General features: G+C 29.8%; 1 protein-coding gene across 3 annotated transcripts in view; it reads right to left on the bottom strand.

Moving 5' to 3' along the window:
- The window catches only part of LOC106471695 (60S ribosomal protein L30), a 13,606-nt gene extending 2,336 nt beyond the window's left edge, over window positions 1-11,270 (bottom strand). The window contains exons 1-3 of one of the 3 annotated variants that reach the window (XM_013932314.2): window positions 11,218-11,270; window positions 11,096-11,130; window positions 5,283-5,428 (exon numbers count right to left, since the gene is read on the bottom strand). In XM_013932314.2, the coding sequence (XP_013787768.1) occupies window positions 5,283-5,428; window positions 11,096-11,116 (167 nt within the window). In that variant the 5' untranslated portion in view covers window positions 11,117-11,130; window positions 11,218-11,270. Of the gene's footprint in view, window positions 1-5,282; window positions 5,429-5,898; window positions 5,981-11,095; window positions 11,131-11,217 lie in introns of those variants that run through there. The other 2 variants (XM_022400309.1, XM_022400310.1) reach the window with 2 other exon arrangements.
- Window positions 11,271-12,542: the final 1,272 nt, after the last annotated feature.

The raw sequence follows: 12,542 nt of genomic DNA, 5'->3' as shown, positions 1-12,542 counted from the left end.
AGTATTTTGTAAAATAGTCACTTTTCAATTATCATACATTATATATGTATATAGATTATTGCTATTTTGAACTAAGTTCTTAAACTAAGAAAGCCAATAGGGGGAAATTCTGAGCTTTTGATTGGTTATTCATGTCATATATAGAAATAAGTGTATATAAGAAAGCATTACCAAAAACGGAGAGGTGGGTGGGTGATATCTTAGCAAAAAGAAAAGATGAGAGGTTCTTATTTTATATTCTAGCTTGTCAATATCATTAATTTGAGTTCCTAATTTGTACAAAACTACAGACTTAGTATTTTGACATCACAAACATCTAATCTGAACCAGTGATGCATTCAACATACCATATGATACAAAAACTGATGTTTAGCTGTGTTTTTTAAATATTTACTTCTAAATTAAGAAACTGAGTAATGTATAATATATATATACTAACATTTGAATTATAAGCTACAGTTTGATACCAAAGTTACTGACATAAATTAATAAAATAGTAGTTCAATATAACTTTGAATGCGAGTCAACAAACACGGTGACATGGCCTATGACCTGTCTGGAAAGGGTTAAACTGAACAGATAAATCTGAAAACAATGTGACAAGCACTTAAAAATACCCAACTAAAGTTCGTTGATCACAAAATATTTAATTTATACCTATACAACCAACTGCACTATTGCTAATCATTGCAACTAAATATGGCTGGGTTACCTGAGTCTACACTTTCTAAAATAATTTCGAAAATGTAAAACCTGACTCCATGAAACTGTTAACTTTGTGATCATATGAAACAAAACCCAGGATAATATTTAAAATGCTTTACAATGAAACAAATTTTACTCCTCTATAGATGTTAATTTCTATTTAGTAGATTGATATCAAAGTTGTTAATTAAAATGCCAGTGAAGATCCACAATATATGGAACAAACTATAAGAACACTTGAAATTAGAAAAACTAATTTCAACACATTTGTGAATACTCTTCAGTTTCATGTTGTCTTCTGGAGGGAAAACTGGTCAACAATGCCTAATTGACCCTGGAACTTTGAATTCCTTTAATGGAAAAAGTGGTTCAAAAGCTGTTTAGCTTCAAATGACTTGGGGAGGTATTGAAATTAAGTAGGCTTTTGATTAGGCAAATTTCAAAGATTCTTCTTTTTTGCTTAGTTATCTGTTGGTTTCTACTTACTTTGATTGCCAGAATCACTCATACAAGAAAAATTGCATTGTTTATTTACTAAATGTCTTTTTTGTGGTTAGAATTACTCATTTCAACACTTCTTCCAGTTTTACCTATATAACCTCTCTCTCAAAATTGGCATGGTTTAACAAGTTCTTTTTTTTATCTTCAGATGTGGCTCTATTTCAAGTTGCTATTTTAAATGATGTTCCAATATTTTCTTTTATACCCAATATAATGAGATTTCATAATATCATTGGTTGGTTTTTCTTTCTTCTTGGAAATGGGTTTTTATTTTGCCCTAAAATGCCAATATTTAATGAAATTTTGTGGATAATGGAATTGTTTGAAAATAGCAAAGATTTTTTAACTTCATGGTCGGGTCTTGCCATTCGGCAAACTGTATAGCCTTAGAGAAAAAATTACGAAACTAGAGGGGCACGCAGTAGAGTGCATACCTCTGCTACACAGCATTTGTCGTCTTTGGCCCTCAAAAAATACAAAAATATGCTCGTATGTCCATCATTAACAACAAACATGGACCATTTTTGGCAGGACAATGAGGAATGATGCTCTACACAAGTCCAACAAGTTTCATCCAAATCAAATCATTTTTGATTGAATTATAGAACAAAATAGTGTGAAAAATCAGTCCCCATGTTAACATTTGGATTTTTGTGACCTAGACCTTCATTTCAAAGTTGGGTCATAACCCAAATATATACCAACTTTTCTCCAAATCCATTCAGCCATTTTTGAGAAATCTTGCTTACAAATACACACACACACGGGGTGAAAACATAATCTCTGTCACCTTCAGTGGCAGAGGTAATAAATAGTGGTTTTAACTTGTTTCTGGTGACATGAAAATAACTGAACATAAAGTATTTGTCAGTTTTGTGATACATCATGAAGACAGGTTCCATGTTCGTCCTGGTTATCAAAATATTCAAAAAAGAAGTTTATTTTCTTCTCACTCAACTTTAAGTTTAATAGGGGGTGAAAGTGTTAAATTGCTAAAAATGTTTTCACAATCATTTCTTTGGTTTGGTCACACAGAAATTATATCAACAATATAATGGAATCAAGGAATTTCTGAAAGGTTTATATGAAAGGAAGTAATTAAGTTTCAAAATATTCCACAAAAATGTTGCTCAGTATTAGAGAAAGTGGAATTTCCAAAATCATTCCATATTTTAGTCTAAAATATAGACCAATACAGTTACACTCATTTACATAAGAGGGATAAGTGTCAATTGGAACAGGCCAAGATATATTAAGTTTACATAATTTTTTCTAAGGAACTCTAATAAAGTCTCATGAACTGGTACATTGGTAAATAAAGCATCAATATCAAGACATTTTTCATTTACTAAGGTCACTGTTTTAATTTTCATTTTTGCAAATTCTACACTGTTTTGGATGTGGGATGGTGCAATTTTTTCAACAACCAAGGAGAGATTTTCTACTAACCATTTAGGTAAAGTGTATATGACATACTCCATGTTAGAAACTGTACAGCTAAAGGATAGTTTCCTTCATACATTTTAGGCTAACCATACAGGTGGGGTAGAGAAGGATTAATGTGTTTTAAGTTCTTTAAAAGATCTGGATAACCAGAAAGAATTATATATAGTGAACTGTTAAAGTCAGATTCCTTTTAGTAAGGAACCAAGAGCTTAACATTTCATAAAAATACACATTCTTACAAAATTCTTCTAAGTTTTAATACACATAAAATAAAAAATGTTACATTTTTTTATGTTGATGCTTTATTTATCAATGTACCAGTTGATGAGACCACAGAATTTCGTAAAAGAAAATTACCCAAACTTAACATATATTTACCTGTTCCCATTGATACTTTTATCTTTATCTTTTATCAAAATCTTGGTAAACAATGTTTTCACCTGTCTTGGTAAATTTTTTAGACAAAAATATGTAATGGCCATGGGAAGTTCTCTTTCTTCAATACAGGACGTCATATTCATGGAATATATTCCAACTGTATTACTTCCATTAATAAACATAAACCTTTCAGAAATTATATTGTTCCAATGTATCATAGAGTCAGTAGACTCTATATGTAGGGATGGCCAAGGTTACTCAACAGGAATAATACAAATATGCACGCTAAAAATCAAAAATGACAGTTTTACTTTAAAAGATGATTGCCACTCATTTGTATTTGTTTCTCTAGCCAAGAAAACATCACTCTATCAAACCAGAAAGTGACCAACCCACCAAATTGTTCATCTTTCTTCTTTTTGTTTCAGTTGAGTTAACTCTACAACTACTTTATCACTAACGGTCAGTTGAAACCTAAATCCACTCTGTGTTTCTGAGCAGTGCACAATGTCATCATTTGGTCATAATAACTAGTAGTAATTAAAAAAAAATACATAATTCTGGTGTAAATGATGTTATCATTACCCCTTGAAGTTGTTTTTTTTACAAAAATCTGGTGTTTTTTTGAAAAGCTGAAGTACAGGGTGAAAGAGGAATTTCCAGTGAATAACAGATGAACATTAGATGACTAACATGTAGAATACTCAGTGCTTTGTACACTATACAATCGGTGTCATTACAAAGCCAACCCCTGATATTATTTATTAAGTAAAGGAGTAAAAAAAATCAACACACAATATTAAATTGTATTACACACATTTATAGAATATGCTAAGTTTCAGTCAGAGGAAAAAACATCACAAAACAAGTAATAAAAAATGTTTTGTAAATGTAAAATGATGTAGGATGGCAGTGCCAAAAAAAAATGCAAACAACAATATAGGGATGATACAGCTATATACAGATCATCATTACATGGCTTTCAATATTAATATTTAATGTTACACAGTAAAATGCCTACTTTACTTTAATATTACTGTAGTTAGACGTTACATATTCCTGACTGTTGATATGCAGTTTGTTTATCATATCATGGTCATGTCATAGTAGGTATCAAAGTAGTGTACCTAAGAGCCTATAACTTATGTACAAGGAAAATCAAGTTGAGTTAAAACATGTCTTGATTATTACACTCTTAGTATTAGATCAGTTGAATTGACCAGCCTCATAACCATTTTGTTCTTGTGTATTTTACAGTGTAACATTAAATTTTAATATTGAAAGTCATGTAGGGATGATCTATGTATAGCTGTATCATCCCTATATTCTTGTTTGCATTATTTTTGCCACAGTCACCCCTACATCATTTTACATTTACAAGATGTTTTCTATTACTTGTTGATATATTTGTTGTATGGACAAACTAAAGAAGTGATTTTGAAAACTTTTTCAACAACCTTAACCACCTTAATGCACTATCAAACTACCAGGATCAAGTAAAAAATAACTATCATTTCTTAATTTTTCCTTAGAGTAAAAGCAATTTGCTTCCAAGTGTAATTAAAAACACCTTTGCTATTTTCAAACTTCATCATTCATAACATTTCATTAAAATGTTAGAGCAACCAAGAAGACAAAGTAAGCCTAGCCAGGGAAAAAACTAAATTTGGAACCACAATGTCATTTTTCTTCATATGAGAGATTGTGACCATCAAATAATTTAAATTGATTGGAAATCTTTTTCACAAAACAGATAACTAAATAAAAAGAAGAATCATTAAAAGTTACTCGAGCAAAAGCTTGCTTAATTTCAACAACTCTCAAGGACACTTAAAGCAATAATACTTTTTTCACTATGTGTGTTCTTAATTTAATTCAAAGTTCAAGGGTCACACAAACATTGCTGACCAGTTTTTCTGCCAAAGAGAGTGTGAAAACTAGTTTCTTTAAGTCTTTTTAATAGTTTATTCCATTTACCATTTTTTTGACTAGCTTTTTAATGGTTACACAATGCTATTCTTTTATTGTTACTCAAACTCATGGATGCTTTGGTGATGGCCATTTTCTATTCTAATTCTTTGAGATGAAATAATACAAAATACATTCACAAAAAATGATGAACATGACACAATCCATTCTTTAAGTCAAAGTATTAATAATTTTGACAAATTTTAAAAAATAGCTTTTCACTGAACTTTGTGTTCATCATGCCATTACTAAAAACTCAAGAGAGTAAAATAGACAGAACCAACCTCAATGGTGGGGTGTTGTTGGCAATTATTACCAACTTGGCTTTGCCTTGCCTTAAAGTTTTCAGGGTCTGCTTGTAACCCAGTACGTACTTCCCCGATTTCATAACAAGAGCAAGACGGGAGTTGATACTCTCAATCGTCTTTTTCTATTTGAAAAAAAAGAAATTAAAAGATTATAATACACGCAGATATATAAAGAAAGCTTCATAACTAATAACTTTGAATTCTGTTATTCACATTTCACAATATTAAGCACTTTATATCCACCTTAATTATATCTAATCTGAAATTATAGTCATAAAGGGTGATCACGAAAAAGCATAAATTACAAACAGAGATGAAATTAAAATATTTAAAAGTGCAATTGATGTGTAATTTTTTTATTAGCTTAGAACAATATTTACACAGTGTAAAAGATCACATTTTTCTGTTAATTCAGTACTCGTGGAATAATAGTTATCTCTAGAAGAATGACCACAGTACAAAAGCCCTAAGTGTATATATACACAAGGACAGAAATACACTTGTTATGTGAGATATTTCTTAAAGTATTATTATTATTATAATCCTCTTCTGATTATGTACACTTTGTATGTGTACATACACTTGCACATACCTAAAAGAACGTTACACTGTTTCTTATATTTCCATTTCTGAAAAGAACACCAAGATGTAATTCCTGAAGAAAAACCATCCCACTAGTGATGAAAGAACACAATTTGTTATAAAACCTTATAATATACAGCTATGCTTATGGTAGTATATGGTTAAAATTTTCTAACTAACTAATGTACACATTCAACACATGGGGTGGTGTCATAGGGTCAGAATTGAATGCCAATCTCCCCATGTCACTTCTCTGGGGACCTAAGGGTACCTGCCACATTTGGTGACAATCAGTCTAATGATTATCCAGTTATAAGCAGACACAGAACTTTGTCAAATAATGGGTTAAAGGTCTCAAATTATCTTAAAATAACTGTTTCCTTTTAATAGGGTTTGATAAGAGTGTATTACATTGTCACTCCTTTCTCTATCTTTTGTTTAATTTATATGATCGTTCTCATAATTTATTTTAGCAGAGGATATGAGGATATCAATAAAGCATACATGAATAAAACTATATAAGCGTTGCAGTTAAAGAAATCAGCACTGATGAGTTGATATACATAAGATTACATAAGAACACAACAAAGGAGTTTTCTTTCTGACCTTTTTTTTCTTTTTTTTGGTGGGGGGGAAAGAATTAACTTGTGTTTGATGTGTCATGAGGCATTCAGTGTCAAAGGAGCAGTATGTCTATAAACATAATCTAGTTGTGTTCACAAAGATTGCTTTACAAGTACAAGGTTTAACGTATATATATATATATATATAAAAATAAAACCTTGAAAAGATTAATAAATGTAGTGGAGGAGAACTTCCCTATGCCCTATGGAAAGAAAATTCCTGATAGTATAATCAGAAACAGTAACAAACTTCAAATGTTTTGTGAGCAACTCAAGTAATCTATTTATCAAATAAGACACGGAAATGATTGTTGTTTCAAAAATTATTAAAATAATTAGAAAGACACAATTACGTTAAAAATAATAATTTTAGTACAGTTGAAAATCTCAGGACACCTCCACTATACACTGTTTAAAGTAGTCTCTTTAGTACTAAAATACTTTTGACTTAATTATAATATTATAGTGTTTGTTGTGTTTGCATATAAAGAAGCATCACCTAATATTAGATTATAAAAAAAAAGGTCAATATATTCATGTTTTTTTACTTTTCAGGAATACTAAGAAAAGTACATACAACAGGAAAGCCAGTCATTTTGTATATTATCAAGAGAATCAAGTTAGTATAATAAGTGGAATTAAAACATTCATTTCACACAATCACATTTTCATACACACTAATTCTAACAATGATGGTATTTCTTTTTTAAAAATTAAACACTTCTGTTGCTTCAATCTTCCAATGATCACATATCTCAATATCTCACTATGTATGTTAATGTAGATCTCAATATAAAACATTTACCAAGTTACCACTGTTTCAAGGCCACTTGGCTCAAGATCTCTCAACTACCCGAAAAAATCAACTAACAAAATATGAATTAAATGCAGCTATTCACTTATCACATCTACCCAACAAATGCTTAACCACAAGCTTTAATTCTATCATAAAAATCACTTTCCTGAGAAGTCCCTGGTATTCAAGTTTGGATTTTGTAAACTTTTCTTACCCTGCTCAAACAAAACATCCATGGGTAGTTTTAAACTCCTGAGAACTTAAGCACATGAATCAAGTCTTCACTAGTTCTTCTACACCCCAGAAGAAAAACAAGTCTAAATTGTTAAGCCAAGTATTTTATGTCAAGTATCATACCAGTAACCTTTCTGTATTATTTGCAACATGTTATGTCCTTCCTTTAGTTAGGGTATCCAAAATTACACATAGTATTAAAAAGGTAGTATTCAATTTAATACAAGATTATAAAAACCACTTCAATTCAAAGTTTCTACAAATATATCCCATGACTCTATTGACACATTTCACCATAAATAAACTCTCAGCTAGTAGTTTCAAGTTTTTTAACAAAATCAATATTCCTCTCATACATGTGGGGCCTTTTTTAACACATGTATTTTGTAAATGTTTCAAAATTTAATTATTTGCACATTTAAAATAATAGTCCAATGTGTTAGCTGTAGAACATCAAAAACGAATGAAGATGTGGCAGTGACTATTAAGGTCAATTGCTGTAGACCATGTAGCAGAGAAACCCATGCTTCACGTATGAAACATATTTAAACCTTAGGCTTAATTGTCAATTTCTAGACACCTGTTGTAATTTGTATCTAGATGTAAAAGTATTGCATTATTTATCAGCCACAGAAAGGTAGAGAATTAACATTATGTGTTTCCTCGCGTGCTTATGTCACTGAAGTATTTGTCTTTAAATCGTATGTTATAAATGTCAGTTTTGCACTTGTATAGAACAATGCATGTTAAATGTAGTTCACTTTTGCATTCGTATAAATGTTAAAGTACTACTATACAATAAGTCAATAAGAATATTGGGTTTCATTATGAGCTAACATACATGGAAAGGCCAACACATAGTTCTTTTAATTACATAAATGATCATCATCCATAACTTTGTTTTCTGATAATTTGACAATTTTTTACATATTTGTGAATTTTTACATGAATCTAATAAAACAACTTCAAACCAAGGTTTTCTAAACTTGAAATTAAGAGCATGCACCAGGGTATGTTTACACAAATGTTAGAATCCTTTTCAAAGGACTTGGAGTATTACTTTCAAGAAGTTAATCAAAACTTTACTAGAAACATTTTCCTAAAAGAATTATATATACATATTTTGAGAGTTGTCCCCACCACCTTCTAAGAAATCTATCCCCTCCTATATTTAGTCTCAACTATTCTTCATCTTAAATTTCTGCAGTTTATGAAAATCATTTCCTCCAAAAATCAGAGACATGACTAACTACTTCTAATAAAGGATTTTAATGTAATCATCTAAAGTACTAATGTTATTATTGTTAGTATTGTACTGCTATTTTCAAATATTAAGCCTTTATGATAAGAATCAAGCTAAAACAATCTTTTCAAGTAATCTTTGAAAAAAATCCATCACCAACAATCTGAAAGACACTCTTCAGCCCAGTCAATTTTTCTACAAATATACAGTAATAATGCACCAATTTTTATTGACAACATAAATAAGCTGTCTACACTAGCTCCTATTACTATTAACAATCTCATCAAGAAGGCTGTAAAAAAACAGGTTTTTCTTTCAAAGCTCTATACTCAAATACTCAACATTTTTGTTAATCTGTGCAACATAAATTTTCTTATGCTTTCAGGCTATTTCTTATACACAAAATAGCTCCATTTTTTGTGCTATGTCTCTTACAGTAGTTTAAATCTAAAGTAACACCTTCAAAATCTTCATTTAGCCAAGTCTTAATGCAATGACATCTAATACACTAATGGACGTTCACTATTATTACAAGAAATATTACATTTATCTATTTATGAAGTCTATCACTATCAGCTTTTGCATGTTCTATAATACATGATATGATCTTCCCTAGTTCAAAAGCTTTCTTTATTTCCAGCTAAACTTAGTTTAAGCATAGTAATTTTGTGCTCCCTTTAACTAGTCTTCAAATTCTTGCAATTGGAGATCATCTTCTTTCAACATCTCTACACCTAACCTTTAACTTATCCTACAAATTAACAAGTTTACCAGTCTATCCAATTACAATAAAAATAACTTTGTTTGTGTAAAGAAAATACAGATTTGAAATTTAATTTGCTTTATTTGTCATACTGTGTTGTTTAATTTTTAAAATGAACTAAAAATTACTAAATTTTATGCACTGTTAATACTTTTGCTAAGACCAGAGGTGGATTTTATTACATTTCAAGGCTTATGGTACTCACTGTATCTAGTATTTGTATAAGAATATTTCATTTTATAGCACATTAGATGTCACCAGTCACAATTTTGTTTTTAATGGTCAAAAGCATATGCTTTTGAAATACATAATAGAACAGATATATATCTGATTTATTATTGATTTTTTTTTTTTGTATTTGAAGCTATATTTAATTTTGGAAGTGTTGGCAGTTATTTTGTTTCTTTTTATACCACATTGTCACATGGCATATTTGTGAAAAATTTTCAGTAATTCAACTTTATTTATCAAATTATATGCTATACATATTTAACCATTTCAGAAATTTTCTACATTTTGTGGGCTTTGTATATCGTGCTTTAAACCATGGAATTCAAATTTCGTGATTTTTTTAAAAATTTGTAACAGTAAAATGTCACGGCTACTAATATACTTCTTAAACTTTATAAATATAAAATGTATATATTTTCCAATTTGATATTTCATGAACACTACTTTGAAAATACAATGGTTGATGTATATCTGACATGGTTTATAACTTATCCCTGAGGATCTTCATATGTTATTTATGGTTAACTTTTCACATTTGTGTGTACATATTTTCTATTAATGTTATATTTACAATTCTAAACATATCTTCATATACAAACATATAGTATCCCATTTATAATTTTAGCTAATTATTAACTCAATTGTGTAACTGAACTAATGTTGATAATAATGACTGTATACACTATATATAATGAACATATGTTAAATATGCTGCAAAAGCTACAGATGTGTTTTACACATGCATATTGAATTGATTGGGAAAATACAATTTTAAAAATGCTTTATAACACTACCATTTTACAAGGTCACAGAATTTATGTATTTTCTGAAAGACTTTCACAATAAAATATTACTCATAATAAAGAATGAATGATCAGTTTACCCACAAATTCTTTGCAACTATTTCTGACTGGTTTAGTGGTAGGGAGTTGCAGTGCATATGACTCTTAAGTGACATTGTAGAATTGTAGTGTATACAAACATATTAAATATTATACATTTTAATAATAACATTAGCATTTGTTCTAATGTCTACTGTTATAACTTTTAAGACCCTTATGTAACTTTCAATTTATTAACTTTTTTTTTTTAGTTTAAAAAAAAACATGTAACTTTGGCTTTCACATTTTTCATTATGATTTATATTGTGTCTATAATGTATACCTCTAGAAAATATTTATCCCTCGGAAGAATTTATAACTATTCATTATGATACCATTGCATAAGATATTTAAATTTTGTAAGTATTTCGTGTAGGGATAACTTAGTAACAGGCTTTAAACTAGTATTTTGAATAAAAAATAAAAGGTATCACACCTGTTTTTTCTGAGCCACCATTTTGCTTTTTACACCTGTAAAAAGAGAGAAAAATGTTAGAAGTCTATAAACACTTTAAATAAAAGTTTAGAAATACCATACATATAATTTCTGATACTAACTTGTCGACCACACCACCTGAAAGATAGATATCACATATAAACATAGGTAGCGCTTCCTATAGCTTACTAGTGTTATATTTAACATAGTTTTGTATTTTGTACTGACATAAATTTCTATTTTAGTTTTCTGAGATCTTTGATAACTAAATAAAGATTACATTTTTTACAACGTAATTAGCGAAAACGTTTACTTATCTTTTGAAAAACAACTAATATGTGACATACCTATTAGCATTAATAATGTTTTAATCATTGTGAAAAATAAAATATAATTTTTAAATGGTTTAAATTAATGTTACATGTTTTTATTATGGTATAAAGTTCATACATTTTTGTATAAAACTACACAATGGGCTATCTGTGTTATGTTTGCTGTGGGGAATCGAACCGCAAGTTTTAGCGTTGTAATGCCGGCGATCCACTGTGGGAATTGTGGCGTGATGAAAATATTGGGAAATTTATTTCAGATAAAAGTTTCAAATACATGTACAACAAAACCACATAGTATGATTATTTTTACTTAAATGACAAAAGCTAACTCAGTTTATTTAGACTGAATAGAAAAATGATCAAACATTGGTATTAAGCTACAAGATTACTAGCAGATTTATGTGTACTGTGATATAGTTTGTCCATGGTCCTTCAAATGTAAATGTGTGAAGCGGATTTTCTTATGATATTAATATATTGGAGGTCATCACATACTCTATCTGTACTTTTATCTATTTTAACATGTACCTGGATTTAAAAGTTATGGCTGGTATTCTCCAGGTTATCACAAAATTATTTTTATTGAGACGTACATTAGGCTATCTCCCACCAACACATATTTGAAGCACTACGAGAAATTATATTATTTAAACTTGCTGTCTTGTCACTGGTGGAATTCTCTGGAGGTTTCATCTCTGGTGATACAGTAGAACTGATTCCCAAATAAACTTTGAGTTCTTCAGTATGTCGACTTACATTTAGCGAAGTCTTACCTAAATCTAATCATTTGGGCATTCTTCTGCCGACGTACTTCATAGGGTGACCACAGTGGATAAGCTTTATCTTGAACAACATGTCTTTTTGGGTTCTGCTCTGTTGACTATTTAGTGTTTGTTTCATAATTTTGTTCTTCCATCCTTGTTGTCACTGGAGTTTAACCTCTGATGCTGTAATTGTTGAGCACTACAAAGGGATTGATTGATCATAGACTGTGACACTGTTTGATGCGATTAACTTCACATCTGTATTACGATCTGAAGTCTTTTCTCAATATGCTGTTACGTCTCCGTTTGTTAATTGATTTTTCCGTAACTTCGTTCCGACGAAATTTTAAC

The sequence above is a fragment of the Limulus polyphemus genome, unplaced genomic scaffold (assembly GCF_000517525.1).
Source record: "Limulus polyphemus unplaced genomic scaffold, Limulus_polyphemus-2.1.2 Scaffold4796, whole genome shotgun sequence".
NCBI classification, from domain to species: Eukaryota; Metazoa; Arthropoda; class Merostomata; order Xiphosura; family Limulidae; genus Limulus; species Limulus polyphemus.
The sequence above is the reverse complement of the archived record's forward strand: the minus strand, read 5'-3'. Positions and strand labels throughout refer to the sequence as shown.